Raw genomic sequence first — 18094 nt, 5'->3', positions numbered from 1 at the left:
AAAAAGTGTGAGAGGTGGAAATAAGAGGATGAATCAGGGAATACAGTGTGTCCATAAAGTCATGGTACACTTTTTTTTTTTTTTTTGTATTTTTCTGAAGCTGGAAACGGGGAGAGACAGTCAGACAGACTCCCGCATGCGCCCGACCGGGATCCACCCGGCACGCCCACCAGGGGCAACGCTCTGCCCACCAGGGGGCGATGCTCTGCCCCTCCGGGGCGTCGCTCTGCCTCGACCAGAGCCACTCTAGCGCCTGGGGCAGAGACCAAGGAGCCATCCCCAGCGCCTGGGCCATCTTTGCTCCAATGGAGCCTTGGCTGCAGGAGGGGAAGAGAGAGACAGAGAGGAAGGAGGGGGGGTGGAGAAGCAAATGGGCGCTTCTCCTATGTGCCCTGGCCGGGAATCGAACCCGGGTCCCCCGCACGCCAGGCCGATACTCTACCGCTGAGCCAACTGGCCAGGGCCCATGGTACACTTTTGACCGGTCACAGGAAAGCAACAAAAGATGATAGAAATGTGAAATCTACACCAAAATAAAAGGAAAACCCTCCCAGTTTCTGTAGGATGATGTGGCAGCATGTATGCATGCGCAGATGACGTAACACCGTGTATACAGCGGAGCAGCCCACTGGGGCCATGCCAGTCGAGATGTGGACGGTACAGAGGAAAGTTCAGTGTGTTCTGTGGCTCGCTAAATTAGAATCTGTGACCAAAGTGCAACGTGAATATCAGTGCATTTATAACGAAGCACCACCACATAGGAATAACATTACTCAGTGGGATAAGCAGTTGAAGGAAACCAGCAGTTTGGTGGAGAAACCCGGTTCTGGTAGGCCATCAGTCAGTGACGAGTCTGTAGAGGCTCTATGGGATAGCTACTTAAGGAGCCCTAAAAAATCTGTGCGTGAGCCCACATCGAACTGCACTGAATAGGTATGAAACTGGGAGAGTTTTCCTGTTATTTGGTGCAGATTTCACATTTCTATCGTCTTTTGTTGCTTTCCTGTGACCAGTCAAAAGTGCACCATGACTTTATGGACACACTGTATTACTCTCTCATATCTACTATGGTTCATAATGTTGCGGTTTTGTGGCTTAAACATAAAAGGTCATGGAGAGAATAGCTGGATATTTATATCTGTAAAGTGCAATGACTCACTGGGAGATAGTAAGGTTAAAAAGCTTTTCATTCTCTCCTGAATATGAGGTGACATACTACTAGTAAAGTCCTTGATCAAAATTAAGTTTTTCACCTGACCTGTGGTGGCACAGTGGATGAAGCTTTGACCTGGAACACTGAGGTCGCTGGTTCAAAACCCTGGGCTTGCCTGGTTAAGGCACATATGGGAGTTGATGCTTCCTGCTGCTCCTCCAATCATATTCTCTCTCTCTCTCTCTCTCTCTCTCTCTCTCTCTCTCCCCCCTCTCTAAAATGAATAAAGTCTTAAAAAAATAAAAAATAAAGTAAAAAAAATAAAAGTAAAAAACATGAATAAATTGGTTAAGAATATATATGACCAGTACTGGAGGTTTAGAAGAGTTATGTTCCTGAATACGCTAGATAATGCAAATTAGACACCACTGTGTAACAAATGAATTTAATACAATTCTGAGCATGAAATATGAACCCTATATAGAATATAGCATGATAGCTATGAGATTTTCCAGGCTTAATACCATAATTAATAAAATTGACAAAAGTTTGACTTTTATCAATTTTAACTAAAATTTTTTAAAATAAAAGCAATTTGCATTTTGTTGATGTAAGGGGGAAAAGATTTTAGGATTGACTTATTTTCCTATCTCCACTCTAAAATAAGCAGCAAATCTAAATCTGCTTTCAATTAAGAACTGGGTCTCTAAAGAAAAAGATCTCAGGATTCTCCAGGATGTCTGTATACTTAAAGGCCACTCCTCAGCAGGAAGGGATCTAAAAAATAAACATCATGAGATTAATGACTCCGAAATGAAAAATAAAAGGAAGAAAGTTCATTCCCTAATTCTCTAGGTTAGGTTTCTTCCAAAGCTTACATCATAGACCAAAGAGGATATTTAGTTATTTATTTCAGAAGTCCTAGAAATGCTATGCCTGGACAGCCAATCTCCTCTGACCCCCATTATTTCCTCCCCAGTTTTATGTACAACCACAGCTCCCCTGGTGTTTCTGTGACACAAATACCTTCTCTGGACTATATCCTCCCAGTCAGTGATAGGTCACAGTACATTTTTCCATTTTCTATTTGAATCCATGAAGAACCTACTGATTTTCTCCTCTGCTACTCTGGGAGAGCACAGCATCTCCTGTTTCATAAATTATATATTAATAAGAATAAATGCATGGCTCACAAAAATCGGATAAGTAAAATAAATAAATGGGAAGTTATCTAGTGCCTGAGGTCTGTTTCTCTACTAGCCTCCACTGAAGGGTCATTAGGAACAAATCACTTCATTTACAAGAGGCCTCATGGAATCATAAAATAGTTTTTGTGCTATGCAGTGAGATCAGCACAACCCAGTGGACTCTAGGTTCAAGTACCAGCTCCATTACCACTAGTTGTGTAACCCTGGACAAATCACTTAATGTTGCTGAGCATCAGTTTCATCATTAGTAAGAACTTCAATACTCACCTCCAGGGCTTATAAGGATTAAATGAGAAAGTCTATATAAAGAACCTAACACATTGTCTGTTACCCAACAAGCACTCAAAAAATGTTAGCTGTTGCCCTGGCCAGATAGCTTGGTTGGTTAGAGAATTATCCTGAAGCACAGCAGTTGCTGTTTCAATTCCCAGTCAGGGAACATAGTGGGACAGATTGATATTCCTATCTATCTCTCTCTCTCTCTCTCTCTCCCCCCCCTACTTCCTCTCTCACTAAAATCAATTTTTAAAAAAAGTTAGTTTTGCCTGACCTGTGGTGGCTCAGTGGATAAAGCGTTGACCTGGAAATGCTGAGGTCCCCGGTTCGAAACCCTGGGCTTGCCTGGTCAAGGCACATATGGGAGTTGATGCTTCCAGCTCCTCCCCCCTTCTCTCTCTCTGTCTCTCTCTCCTCTCTCTCCCTCTCTGTCTCTTTCTCTCCCTCTCTCTCCTCTCTAAAAATGAATAAATAAAAATTTTTAAATCATTATAAAAAAAAAAAGTTAGTTTTAAAGAAAGATAATCAGATCGCCTGACCAGGCAGTGGCGCAGTGGATAGAGTGTCAGACACAGGTTCAAATCCCCAAGGTTGCTGGCTTGAGAACAAACTCATCCAGCTTGAATGTGGGCTCACCAGCTTGAGCGCAGGGTTGTTGGCTTGAGCGTGAGATCACAGATATGATCCCAAGGTCACTGGCTCAGCTGGAAACCCCTGGTGGAGGCACATATGGGAAAGCAATCAATGAACAACTAAAGAACCACAACCAGTTGATGCTTCTCATCTCTCTCCGTTCCTATTTGTCCCTGTCTCTCCTCTCTCTAAATAAAAAATAAAATAAAAAAAGAGAAGATAACCAGGTCAAAATATAATTTAAACCATTACCCAGCCAGACATCCTTATAAGGCAACTCAACTCTTGATTTCATTTTTTTATTGATTTTAGAGACAAAGAAGGGAGAGAAAGAGAGAGGAAAACATTCATTTGTTGTTCTACTTAGTTGTGCATTCATTGGTTGCTTCCTGTGAGCTCTGACTGAGATCAAACCTGCAACCTTGTTGTTTTGGAATAACGCTCTAAACTGACTGAACTAACTGGCCAAGGCCCTGATTCTTAATATTGAATGTCACTTAAATATGGGATCACAGTATGGAAATGCAAAGAAAATGTGGACAGCTCCTCTCAAGCAATAAGCCAGGGTTACTTCCTTTTAACTTTCCTACCCAAGATGCATTTCACAATAAAGCCTGAAAGTAAAGTTATGCCTTGCCATCTAGAACTACATAGTTAAGGACAACAGTAAAGCAAAGGAGAGTGTCTCCCTTTGAACTAATAGGATTTTGGCCAAATAAAAAAAGAAATAAGTCAGTGCCCAATCCCAAGAATAGCAGGCAGCTCTCATGACCAGAAAAAGTACATACAGTCAGGCCAGCACCCAGCCCAGTCCCAGCAGTATGTAAATAGATCTCTTAAGAGACTCTATGCTTCATTTATACAAGTTATAGGATGGTGCCCCTTAAGCTTGAAGCAGTAAAACCCTTACCATATAGCTAAACAGGCTGCTTTCTCTCAGTTACAACTGAGGAGTTATCACTCTGTGGACCTGTGACATGGTTTTAACAGAAAAAGGCTGACAATGCAGTGTTGAAATAAATATTAGACTTCAACACTGTTGCAGGCGCCCTGACCAATCCTAACCCTCAGATCTCTAAAAGCTACCCACAGAAAGGCCAGACATATTAAAATCATCCAGCCAAACACTTTGGCAGTCCCTAAAAAGCTCTTTAGTTCACTCTTTCCATACAGTATACCAAAATTCCACACATAGGTTTCTAATTCCTTTTTTTTTTCTTTTTTGAAGAGGTGGGGAGAGATTTCAAATATTTATCTTTACTAAACAGCAAATGCAAATTATGCTGTATAGTAAGTAAATCACACCACTATGTTTTAGCTTCATAATTGTGAATGTTATGAAGAATATTTCTTAAAGGTATACATCTCTGGATCTACCCACCAGACTCTAATATAGTAGTTCCCAACATGGGCGATTCTGCCCCCTGGGGGAATATTTAGTAATGACAAAAAGTATATGCTACTGGCAGCCAGTAAATAGAAGCTGAGGGTGCTCCTAATGACCCTGAAATACACAAAACAGCCCACAACAAAGAATCACCTGGCCCAGCATATCAGTAGTGCCAAGGATGAAAATCCCTGCTCCCATGTAAAAGCTGCCGCATTCCCCATTCCTATCCCACACCCCAGGGAGGTTCCAAAAGTTTTCAATATTCCCAGTTCCTGTGCTGCAAATAAGAATGCTTCAACTTTTGTATCTAAAAACTCCTTCTCTGAAGCCCTGGCCGGTTGGCTCAGTGGTAGAGCGTCGGCCTGGCGTGCAGGAGTCCTGAGTTAGATTCCCGGCCAGGGCACACAGGAGAAGTGCCCATCTGCTTCTCCACCCCTCCCCCTCTCCTTCCTCTCTGTCTCTCTCTTCCCCTCCCACAGCCAAGGCTCCATTGGAGCAAAGTTGGCCCGGGCGCTGAGGATGGCTCTATGGCCTCTGCCTCAGGCGCTAGAATGGCTCTGGTTACAACAGAGCGACGCCCTAGATGGGCAGAGCATCGCCCCCTGGTGGGTATGCCAGGTGGATCCCAGTAGGGCGCATGCGGGAGTCTGACTACCTCCCCGTTTCCAACTTCAGAAAAATACAAAAAAATAAATAAATAAAAACTCCTTCCCTGGAAAAAAAATGAAAATTAAAACCCCCTTCCCTGGCTAACCTGTCTTCCTTTTTCCAATACTGAGTTTCAAGTGCCACGTCACAAAATTGACAGGTTTTCACCTGGCTGGTGGTGGCACTGGATAGAGTGCAGATCTGGGACACTGAGGTCCCAGGTTCTAAACTCCACTGGCTTGAGTGCAGGCTCACCAGCTTGAGCACGGGGTCACTGGTTTGAACATGAGGTCATCGATATGATCCCATGGTCACTGGCTTGAGTCCAGAGATTGGTTGCTTAAAGCCCAAAGTTGCTGGCTTAAGCCCAAGGTCGCTGGCTTGAGCAAATGGTCACTGGCTCAGCTGGAAGCCCCCCCCAGCCCCCGTCAAGGCACGTATGGAAAGCAAACAATACAAAGCAAAAGCACCACAAGTATGAGCTGATGCTTCTCATGTCTCCCTTCCTGTCCCTGTCTCTCACACACATGAAAGAAAAAACTGACATGCTTTCTTCCCCATTCAACATAGCCCATTTTTACAGCCCTAGTAACAATCTTCCCTTCAAACTTTGATGCAAAGACTACAGCATGTATTGACTGAGGCTCATTCCCTCAAAATGTTCTTTCCTTATCCTCCTTTCCTAGTCAGGAGAGCAAGGCAGGAGCAAGATGATGAAAGGAAGATTATACCAAGGGGGGTGGGGCACTACTCAAAGACAACTGTCATGTCCAGGCTATTCAGAAGAACAGAGATGACTGTTCTCTGTCCTGATTTCGTCTAAACTATGTACATTCTACAGCATAAATCAGATACTAAGTTTTACCATTGGGTCTCCAGCACCTAACTTAGTGCTAAGTACATAAAAGAACCAAAAGAAATATGTATTTGTTGGACCCATTGATTGAAGAATGAATAGATCTTTTCTACCAGCTTACTCATCCAATAAAGATTGTGGTTTTTGCTCCTACTGTTCTCAGAGAACCAATAATTCAGTTTCATTCTTCACAGAGATAACAATTTCTAGAGGGAACAAAGGCCCCAAATCTTGATTATTTTATACAGCAGTACCTTGTAGAAAATAAGGCAAGAAAACAGGGAAGTACTGAAAATGTAAAAAGGCAATAAATTTAAACTCTAAATTAGTAAAACATCCTGCTTGATTTATTTGAATACTCAAGGCACAGAATAGGTTTTAAAATATTTGTTGACTGGCCTGGTCTGTGGTGGGCAGTGGATAAAAAGTGTTGACCTGGAATGCTGAGGTCACCAGTTTAAAACTCTGGGTTTGCCTAGTCAAGGCACATAGGGGAGTTGATGCTTCCTGCTCCTCCACCTCTCTCTCTCTCTCTCTCTCTCTCTCCTCTCTCTAAAATGGGAAGAAAAAAAAACTAAAAAATTTTTAACTGAATAAAGGAACCATTTAACAATATAGGCTAGCCTGACCACGAGGTGGCGCAGTGGATAGAGCCTCAGGCTGGGACGCAGAGGACCAAGATTTTAAACCCTGAGGTTGTTGGCTTGAGGGAGGGCTCATCTGGTTTAAGCAAGGCTCACCAGCTTGAGCCCAAGGTCACTGCCTTGAGCAAGGGGTCACTTGCTCTGTTGTAGCCCTGGTCAAGGCACATATGAGAAATCAATCAATGAACAACTAAGGTGCTGCAACAAAAAATTGATGCTACTCATCTCTCTCCCTTCCTGTCTGTCCCTCTCCCTGTCTCTGTCCCTGTAACAACAAAAATCTAGGCTAGATATTGTCATAGCTCTGGTCACTTGACTATCAGAGGACTAGAAATGCCTCTGAAATTGCAGGACACTAAAAACCACAATCCAGGGATTGTAACAAGGTTATTTCTCTTTTTCAGCTCTGATTCTCAGAAATTCAGCTCAAACAGGTAAGGACTTCATCCTTTCTTACAAGAAGATATCCCCATCCTTCCAAAAACCTGAGCTGAGCAGGCAGGCTTGAAATCCTGTTTGGTGAGGCAGGTTATAAAGTCTCTAATCCCAGGAACCAAAGTAGTAAGATTACCTGTCTCTTAAAAACCTTCATATTTTGCCTGGCAAGGTGGTGGCACAGTGGACAGAGCATTGGCCTGGGATGCTGAGGACCCAGGTTCAAAACCCCAAAGTCGCTGGCTTGAGTGTGGGATCATAGTCATGACCCCATGGTTGCTGGTTTGAGCCCAAGGTCACACTGGCTTGGACAAGGAGTCTCTGTAGCCTACTCCCTCAAGGCACATATGAGAAAGCAATCAATGAACAAACAAAATGCCACAAGTTAATGCTTCTCATCTCTCTCCCTTCCTGACTGTCCCTCTCTCAATTGCTGGAAAAAAGCCCTCATGGTTTTTTTTTGTTTTGTTTTGTTTTGTTTTGTTTTTTCATTTTTCTGAAGCTGGGAACAGGGAGAGACAGTCAGACAGACTCCCGCATGCGCCCGACCGGGATCCACCCGGCACGCCCACCAGGGGCGACGCTCTGCCCACCAGGGGGCGATGCTCTGCCCATCCTGGGCGTTGCCATATCACGACCAGAGCCACTCTAGCGCCTGGGGCAGAGGCCAAGGAGCCATCCCCAGCGCCCAGGCCATCTTTGCTCCACTAGAGCCTTGGCTGCGGGAGGGGAAGAGAGAGACAGAGAGGAAAGCGCGGCGGAGGGGTGGAGAAGCAAATGGGTGCTTCTCCTTTGTGCCCTGGCCGGGAATTGAACCCGGGTCCTCCGCACGCTAGGCTGACGCTCTACCGCTGAGCCAACCGGCCAGGGCTGAAAGCCCTCATGTTTTAATGTTTTGATAAATTTTTGGTAAGATTATATTATCCTTTTAGTCTGTATAATACCCTCCTTTTTTTTTTTTTTGGACAGAGACAGAGAAAATCAGAGAGGGACAGAGAGACAGAAAGGGAGAGAGATGAGAACCATCAATTCTTCATTGTGGCACCTTAGTTGTTCATTGATTGCTTTCTCATATGTGCCTTGATTGGGGGGCTACAGCAGGGCAAGTGACCCCTTGCTTAAGCCAGTGACCTGCGCTCAAGCTGGTGAGTTCATACTCAAGCCGGCAACCTTGGAGTTTTGAACCTGGTTCTTCCACATCACAGTCCGATGCTCTATCCACTGAGCAATCACTTGGTCAGGCTAAAGTACCCTCTTTTTTAAAAAAAAAACAACCCTCTTAATTATTCATTATAACTAGTAAAAGGACAAAAGACTCAGTAACTCAACAACACAATTCCATTTTTACTGCGAGTGACCCAATCCAAGAACAACCAAAGATCTTCAAAGCTTTCTGTTTTGCAGAATTTTATAAATTTCAAAATTATGCTGCTAGGCCTCTGGTGGCACAGTGGATAAAGCGTAAACCTGAAATGCTGAGGTCACTGGTTCAAAACCCTGGGCTTGCCTGGTTAAGGCACATATGACAAACAACCTTTCATCCCCACTCCCCCTCCTCTCTCTATAAAATCAATAAATACATCTTAAGAAAAAAATTATGCAGACTGAAAAAAAGCCTGACTTGGCCCTGGCCGGTTGGTAGAGCGTCGACCTGGTGTGCGGAAGTCCCGGGTTTGATTCCAGACTAGGGCACACAGGAGAGGCGCCCATCTGCTTCTCCACCCCTTCCCCTCTCCTTCCTCTCTGTCTCTCTCTTCCCCTCCCGCAGCTGAGGCTCAGTTGGAGCAAAAGATGGCCTGGGCGCTGGGGATGGCTCCGTGGCCTCTGCCCCAGGCGGCAGAGCGATGCCCCAGATGGGCAGAGCATCGCCCCCTGGTGGGCGTGCCAGGTGGATCCCGGTCGGGCGCATGCGGGAGTCTGTCTGACTACCTCCCCGTTTCCAGCTTCAGAGAAATACAAAAAAAAAAAAAAAGCCTGACTTGTGGTGGCACAGAAGATGGGGTGTCGACCTGGAACACTGAGGATGCTGGTTCAGGGCCCCCAACTTGCCCAGTCAAGACACATGAGAACGAGTTGATGATTCCCGCTCCTCCCTAACCCCTGCCTTTCTCTCTCTCTCCTCTCCGTAAAATCAATAAATAAAATCTCTTTAAAACATTATGCAGGGTGACAAGCTGGTGAAAAAATGGTCCTTTTGACCACTGTGTAACAATGCTGATAAAGTATTAATCTTGGGCTATGAGGTATACCAGTACATCCATATCCCAAGAAACAAATTAGGAAGATTATTTGACCCCAGGAAATACCTCAAGAGTTTTTTACTTCAGTCTTGTCTGTGGTGGCACAGTGGATAAGGTGTCAGCCTAGTACTCTTAGGTTGCTGCTTTGAAACCCTGGGTTTGCCCAGGTCATAGCACATATGAGGGAGGGTGGAAGGAAGCCTGACCAGGCGGTGGTGCAGTAGAAAGAGTGTCAGCCTGGGGTCTGGGACGCTGAGGAACCCAGATTTGAAACCCCAAGGTAGCCCACTAGAGTGAGGGCTCCCCAGCTTGATCTTGGAATCATAGCCATGACTCCATGGTGCCTGGCCTGAGCCCTCCCCCCTCATCAAGAAACATATGAGGGACCTGGCCGGTTGGCTCAGTGGTAGAGCGTCAGCCTGGCGTGCAGGAGTCCCAGGTTCGATTCCCAGCCAGGGCACACAGGAGAAGCGCCCATCTGCTTCTCCACCCTTCCCCCTCTCCTTCCTCTCTGTCTCTCTCTTCCCCTCCCGCAGCCAAGGCTCCATTGGAGCAAGGTTTGCCTGGGCGCTGAGGATGGCTCTGTGGCCTCTGCCTCAGGCGCTAGAATGGCTCTGATTGCGGCAGAGCAACGCCCCAGATGGGCAGAGCATTGTCCCCTGGTGGGCATGCCGGGTGGATTCCGGTTGGGCGCATGCGGGAGTCTAACTGACTGCCTCCCTGTTTCCAACTTCAGAAAAATACAAAAAATAAGTAAATAAAAGAAACATATGAGAAAGCAATCAGTAAACAACTAAGGTGCCACAACTATACCGCTCACAAAAATTAGGAGATATTTCAAAATGAATATGAGCAATGTATGAGTTGATGCTTCTCATCTCTCTCCCTTCCTGTGTCTGTTCCTCCCTCTCTCACCAAAAAAAAAATGTTTTAAACTTCACTCTATGTCCTAGGACATAAAACTTTGGCTCACTGAACACATCTCACACAAGGTCAAACATCGTATCAGTTATTGGACTAACTGCACACTATTTTAACAGTAAAAGAATATAGCGGTCCACTTCCGAGGTGAGGTGATAAGGTCTACAGCAGCAAGAAAGTCAGTAATCCTAACAAGCTTTTCTTCTCTCTTGGCAAGACCTGATTCCAGAACCACAAGACTGCAAAATGAGCTTCTTTGGGTATTCTAGATTTCTGATTGGCTCTGAGGTCATCCCATATGGTTCTATCTATACTTAAAAATTTTTGCCTTTAGAGAAAGAGGAGAAAAAAAGGTTAATATTAAGAAATCCACTTCTCGGCCCTGGCCGGTTGTATCAGCGGTAGAGCGTCGGCCTAGCGTGCGGGGGACCCGGGTTCGATTCCCGGCCAGGGCACACAAGAGAAGCGCCCATTTGCTTCTCCACCCCTCCGCCGCGCTTTCCTCTCTGTCTCTCTCTTCCCCTCCCGCAGCCGAGGCTCCATTGGAGCAAGGATGGCCCGGGCGCTGGCGATGGCTCTGTGGCCTCTGCCTCAGGCGCTAGAGTGGCTCTAGTCGCAACATGGCGACGCCCAGGATGGGCAGAGCATCGCCCCCTGGTGGGCAGAGCATCGCCCCTGGTGGGCATGCCGGGTGGATCCCGGTCGGGCGCATGCGGGAGTCTGTCTGACTGTCTCTCCCTGTTTCCAGCTTCAGAAAAATGGAAAAAAAAAAAAAAAAATCCACTTCTCTGATAGAAAAATGCATCCATTTTAAAAGAAGGCAATGAGGCCCTGGCCAGTTGGCTCAGCGGTAGAGCGTCGGCCTGGCTTGCGGGGGACCCGGGTTCGATTCCTGGCCAGGGCACATAGGAGAAGCGCCCATTTGCTTCTCCACCCCCCCCTTCCTCTCTGTCTCTCTCTTCCCCTCCCGCAGCCAAGGCTCCATTGGAGCAAAGATGGCCCGGGCATTGGGGATGGCTCCTTGGCCTCTGCCCCAGGCGCTGGAGTGGCTCTGGTCACGGCAGAGCGACGCGACGCCCCGGAGGGGCAGAGCATCGCCCCCTGGTGGGCAGAGCGTAGCCCCTGGTGGGTGTACCGGGTGGATCCCGATCAGGCGCAAGCGGGAGTCTGTCTGACTGTCTCTCCCCGTTTCCAGCTTCAGAAAAAAAAAAAAAAGGCAATGAAAGGTTTATTTCATTCAGCTTTCTGATCAACTATGTATCAAATGAAGTCAGTATCTTTCTCAAAATCAATTTCTATTTCTTTTAAAGAGTCCAAAGAAAAGAGTGGTCTTTCTTCTTCACTCTTATAACCACCAACAGGGAAAATCAATTTACTATTCTGTCAAGTCCCAATTTAGATAAACAAAGGTTGAAAAAAGGGAAATCTAAAGTCAGTCAAATCAAATCAACCCTATCACCAATCCACCCCTCAAACCAGCCAGTCAAGCAGCAGAAGGGTAAGAAAAAGGACAATGACATGGGACTTGTTCTTACTGTTTCCAGGATATCAATCCCAACAGCCCCAGTGAAAAAAGCAAGGATGCTATCTTAAAAGTGATGACGCTGCTGTCACATAATCGTATGCTTATCTGTTTGTATCCCAGACCTTTATTCGAGGAATCGACAGTTCAGGTGGGTAGTTTATGACTGAAAAATAATGAAAAGTTGCCCTGGCTGGACAGCTCAGGCAGTTAGTGTCATCCCAATACACAGAGATTGCCTATTTGATTTCGGGTCAGAGCACACACAGAAACAGATCAATGTTTCTCTCTCTCTCTCTAAAAATCAATAAAAAATTTTTTTAAACTTCAAAAACAAAATCAATATTGAAATAAAGGCCCTGGCCGGTTGGCTCAGAGGTAGAGCGTCGGCCTGGCGTGCAGGGGACCCGGGTTCGATTCCCGGCCAGGGCACATAGGAGAAGCGCCCATTTGCTTCTCCACCCCCGCCCCCTCCTTCCTCTCTGTCTCTCTCTTCCCCTCCCGCAGCCAAGGCTCCACTGGAGCAAAGATGGCCCAGGCACTGGGGATGGCTCCTTGGCCTCTGCCTCAGGCGCTAGAGTGGCTCTGGTCGCAACATGGCGACGCCCAGGATGGGCAGAGCGTGGCCCCTGGTGGGCATGCCGGGTGGATCCCAGTCGGGCGCATGCAGGAGTCTGTCTGACTGTCTCTCCCCGTTTCCAGCTTCAGAAAAATACAAAAAAAAAAAAAAAAAAAAGATTGAAATAAAATTGCTGCCCGACCAGGTGGTAGAGCAGTGGATAGAGTGTTGGCCTAGAATGCTGAGGACCCAGGTCTGAAACCCCAAGGTCGCCGAGTGCAGGCTCATAGACATAACCTGATGGTCACTGGCTTGGGCACAAAGGTCACTGGCTTGAACCCAAGGTCACTGGCTTTAGTCCAAGGTTGCTGGCTTGAGCAAGGGGACACTGGCTCAGCTGGAGCCCCATCCCTCCAGGCACATATGCAACTAAGGTGCCACAACTATGAGTTGATGCTTCTCATCTCTCTCCCTTCCTATCTGTCCCTGTCTCTCTCTCAAAAAATAAAAAAGGAGGCCTGTGGTGGCGCAGTGGATAAAGCATCGACCTGGAAATGCTGAGGTCGCCGGTTCGAAACCCTGGGCTTGCCTGGTCAAGGCACATGTGGGAGTTGATGCTTCCAGCTCCTCCCCTCTGTCTCTCCTCTCTCTCTCTCTGTCTCTCCCTCTCCCTCTCCCTCTCCCTCTAAAATGAATAAATAAATAAATAAATAAAAATTTTAAAAAGACTGAAATAAAATTGTTAAAAAAATAATGGAAAGTTTATTTAAATGCCAGATTTAAGCAGTATTCAGCACAATCCAAATGATCTCAATGCCTCATCTCCCAAAATATAAAATCCTGTGGCCAATTCATTTCTAACCCAACCCAGTGTCTAACAAAGTGCCTGTGTGGACATAGCACACTCTCTCCACCACTATATGCTACAGTAGAAATCTCCTGGAGCTATCAGGAGAAAGAGAAAACCTGGATACATGACTGACTGTACATGAGAGAAAAAGCTTACCCCTCCCCAAGAAAGGTAATAAGACAGACCGTGTCTTTTATAGGCTGAAGAGTCAGATGACAGCTAACTCCCATAATTAGTAGAGTCTGCAGAAGGTAAATTCTCTAGTACCCTGTCAACTCAAGGCTTCCCACGGGGACAATCTTTAGGCTAGAATCACCAGTGAAGAACAGGCCGACCACCCTTGCTCTACAAATCAAATCCCACTCATTTAAAATCTTCTTCCGCCTCTTGGAATCCACACCTCACTTCAGAGGCTCACTTGCTCAGGTGCTATGCAATACAGAAACTGTCATACTTAATATATTCAGCAGGATTCAACAGAGCCACTCCTCTCATGCTACAAAAGACTCCGTGAAGTCCTCCAGACAGTTCTTGACGCTGTGGGAATTTGCATCACTCATACTTAAAGTATAACCCTGCTGGTGGATGACTGTTTGCTATTCTACTACTCTACAACCTCTAGCTGGGGGGGCGGGGGGGGGTTAATAATCAAGAGGGAGACAGAGATGCGGGGGGGGGGGGAGGGATCAGTGGGTCAACTTCCAGTTGATAAAGTTTACAAAAAAAAAAAAAAAGTCGAACGAAAGGGCTCTCAGACCACATGGCTGGCAGGATGCAAGCTTGCCCAGAAGGCCTCAGAAAATGAAACCAAATCTGATTAAAATGGACATTTCAAAACAAGAGACGCAGCAGCAAACACACAGCTGCCATTTCCCGGCCACTTCCTGCGGGAGGCTTGGGGGAGGGGCTGTTTGTGTACAGGCGGAGGTGGAAGTCACCCCCTGTCGCCCCCCCCAGGATGCAAATCTCTCACTCCAATATATTCTACAAAGGATGACTGCTATTGGCGTTGCCTTCCCCTGAAAACTGAGAACATCGGGAAAGAAAGGGATGATGCGGGGATTATCTTTTCCGCCAAGGAAATGGGGATCCCCTTTGGTGAGGGATCCCCCTTGGAAAAGGAATCTCTCTTTCTTCTTCCCTTCAGTCCCTAAGCCCAGCTCCAATACGGATGCTTCAGCATTAGCCCTCATCAACCTCGATCCTGAAGTGGGCGATCCTCCCGTGACGGGAGGGCCCCACGCCGCGCGCAGCATCACCCCAGAAAGGCCCTGTCCCACCGGCCACGCTGCAGAGAACGTGTAGACACCCACCCCGAGGGAGACACCCCGAGAAACCTGGACATCCCGTCCACCCTCCACTCACCGCTGCCAAAACGCCTCGTCCCCACGACCGGGGCGGTGAATCCACCCAGGGAAGCCCCGTCGCCTGCCCTTCCACTCGGGCAATCCCCACCTCCACCCCTCGAGGCGGTGGAGCCCCTCCCAGGGAATCCGCCCCGGGTCCCCCACAGAAGTCATCGCCACCAGCCAGGCAGCTCCTCCGCCTCGTCATCTTCACCGTCCTCGTTGTCGCTGCGGTCGCCATCGTCCCTGCCACCGCCACAGCTGGGAGCCTCCGCAGCTCCTCCTGCTCCCGCCGCCCTGTCCCGGGTCCTGAGCAGACCTGCCAGCCCCCTTCTCCTCCCACCCTCTCGGGCAGGGTGACCCCCGAAAGGGGCCGGACCCTAACTGGAGATAACTTGAGTCAGCTCCTCTCCTCAGGAGAAGCTCTAAGCGGCTGCTGAGCCCCGGCTACCGGAGAGAAGCCACTGATGGAAGTAGGACTGCCTCCCCTCAGGCCCCCGGCCGCAGACCCCACAGACCTGAGACGGCGGCGGCGTCCTGCCGGACTCGGGGCTGGTCTCTACCCAGGGGACCAGGGCACCGGCGGTTCACATGGCCACGCTCCGGGTGCCAGGAGGGGGAGGGGACCGCGGGGGAGGGGGCTTGGGGTCTGGGAGGGGGGAGGGGGACGCGGCTCAACCGCGGGGCCCAGGAGGAGCCAACATGGCCGGCAGGGGAGGAGTGAGTCAAAGCCTGAGGGGGCGGGGAAGCTGCGGTCTACGGAGAGCCGCCCTTGCGGCCTGGGCGCACCCGGTCCTAGCGCCAGGCGTTCTGTCTTCCCCGATCCTGACCTGGGTCCTAGCGCCGTCGTTTCCCCCTAGTCTACCCCTCAACTCCCTCTGCACCGCGTTTCGTTGTGGCCAGCTATAACCCTGCTTCACACTGAACAACTGAAAGGCGTGCTATGGTCCCAAGGTTAACCTTATTGCCCAAATTTCTAGGATCAAGGCATGTGCCAACTTCCCTATGGGGCAGGGGGGCGGTTGGAGATCATTTTCGAGGGAGTTATTTCCCAGGCTGGGTGGTGGAAAAGCGGAAAGGTTAGTCAGCAAAGTTCAGTCGTGGTAAAGAGGTAGAGAAAGGCACGGCGCCTGCTGCCCACTCACCTCTGTCTTGTGGGGACAGCCTGGTCCTTCCTGGATCACCACTTTTCCAATGGCATCTGCAGAGCCCTGCGGGTCAGGAAGATTCCTGTGCGTAGGAAAAGGACGCTCCGCTCCGGGGCCAGACAGGGAACACAGGAGTCTAGCCTTAACCTGGTCAGAGGTGCAGGGATGAGTGGGAAAACTGACAAGCAAGTAAGATGCCCCAAATGTCCACCTATTCTATTGTTCCATCACTTGTTTTGATAAAGCTGACTGTGTGAAACCTAATGAAAATAGGAAATAAAAATCTAGCAGAGGATTCAAGTGTGGCTATCATCTGTTTACTGATGGGCCCCAGGTGGGGAACAGTGTCACATATGATGTTAGAATTTAGAGAATTTCTAGTTCAACCTTCTCTTGTTCGGTAGATAAAAAAAATTAAGGCCAGAGAGATTAACCGACTTGTTCAAGGTCAAATAGATAAAATGTGACTAGAAACCTGTTTTCCTTTCCTTGCAACTCAACAGGCTTTGCAGGCTTCAATTCAATGCAATGCAATGCAGTTTTACAAACAATTGCCTAAACTGTGCAAAACTGAGGCTGAATATCCTGGAAGAGGGACAGACACCATGGGGATCATGAAACTCTGGCAGGTTTGGGGAATCAACAAATACCTTTCCTCTGGGATCTGGAAAGGAAGGAGATCTGAAAATTGGGTAGGGACAGGGAATGGCCAAATATAATCCATCAATCAAGATTGGATTTCCTGCCTGACCCAGCGGTGGCACTGTGGATAGAGTGCCGGAACTGGGACTGACTGGGACACAGAGGACCCAGGCTCCAAACACTGAGGTCACCAGCTTGAGCGTGGGCTCACCAGCTTGAGTGTGGGGTCTCCATCTGGAGTGTGGGATCATAGACATGACCCCATGGTCGCTGGCTTGAGCAAAGGATCACTGGCTCTAAAGTAGTCTCCCCTACCCCCAAGGCACATATGAGAAAGCAATCAATGAACAACTAAGGTGCTACAATGAGTCGATGTTTCTCATCTCTATCTCTCACTAAAAAAAAAAAAAAAAAAAAAAAAAAATTGGATTTCCTTACTCCTCAGAGTGCTCTCTCTGAGTTTTGGGGACTCCACTACCCACTACAAAAAGCTCAGAGAGACTAAGAAAGAAGCGGAAGCGAGCTTCTGCTTGTGGGCCAGGGAAAGAAAGGAAGCTAAGAAGACTTTCTCTCCCTCTCCTGAGAAAAGCAGATTACCACGGGAAAGGGGTAGACAGGTAGAAATGAAAACTCTTCTCTCCTAAGTAACAGCTTGGTCCTCTTAGAGAAAAAAAGATAAAAGACCCTCCAACAGCCTGCTGAGCTCAAGTCCCTGAGTAAAATAGGGGCCACACTGAAGGGAGAGAAATCCTTCTGAAGAAAGCAGAGATCCAGCAAATTTCTGCTAAGGAATGTCCATCCTCCCCCCCAAAAATAAATATAAATAAATAAATAAAGGTAGGTGAGGAAGAGCGCTCAGGGCAAGGAACTAGCTTCTTAAAGGGCCAGGAGAGAGAGCGGCATCCTTTTTTTTTTTTTTTTTTTTGCTTCTCTTTTCCAGGGCAGATGAGGGAGCATCTTCCTACCTCCCACCCCCAATCATACAGCTGGCCTGTAGGAGACAGGGGGCAGGGGAGGAGCCTGTGCCAGTCAGACGGGTATAGCCACGCCCCTTCCTCCACCACACACCCACACACACCCACCCACTGGCTTGGCTTCGCTCCGGAAGAGCCGGTTACTCCTGTGCCTTACTTGACTGCTCCCACCCCTTCCGAGCCTCAGGCCTAGTCTCCAGGGCAACCCCTAGCACCATCCCAACCAGGAGCTGCTGGGAAGAGGGGTGTTGGATAGGAGAGGGCCACCTGGGTTTAGAGTAGAAAGTGGGGCAAGATCCATTCTTCCATCAGATGCTCAAAGTCTAGTCACCTTCCTTCCTAAATGAGACCCCTCCTCATCCCATTTAATCGGAGATCTTACTTGCTCTTTGAGAAAGGATGAGATGTCAATATGCCCAAAAACTGAGTGTTCACTTCTTGCCAGAAACCACCACAGGCAGCCCCTAGGCTTTTCTCCACATCCAGACGACAGAGGGCAGACTGACCCCATATGTCCCCAAACATTCCTCAATCCCATCAGATGAGGCCAATCACCCACCCTATTTCCCTCTAGAAAGCTACTAAAAAGGGAAAGGAGTAAATGATCATTTTTTTTCTAGCAACCTGTGAGAAATGGTACCCGCTAGGG

At 47.9% G+C, this 18094-nt stretch overlaps 1 protein-coding gene across 2 annotated transcripts in view; it reads right to left on the bottom strand.

The window, feature by feature from the left end:
* The window catches only part of BAZ2A (bromodomain adjacent to zinc finger domain 2A), a 46071-nt gene that overhangs the window by 24764 nt on the left and 3213 nt on the right, over positions 1-18094 (bottom strand). For both annotated transcript variants that reach the window (XM_066258378.1, XM_066258379.1), the window contains exon 2: positions 15827-15892. In XM_066258378.1, coding sequence (XP_066114475.1) covers positions 15827-15892 — 66 coding nt within the window. The remainder of the gene's footprint in view (positions 1-15826; positions 15893-18094) is intronic.

Source organism: Saccopteryx bilineata, chromosome 2 (assembly GCF_036850765.1).
Source record: "Saccopteryx bilineata isolate mSacBil1 chromosome 2, mSacBil1_pri_phased_curated, whole genome shotgun sequence".
Taxonomy (NCBI): domain Eukaryota; kingdom Metazoa; phylum Chordata; class Mammalia; order Chiroptera; family Emballonuridae; genus Saccopteryx; species Saccopteryx bilineata.
This window is presented reverse-complemented; position numbering and strand designations above follow the sequence as displayed.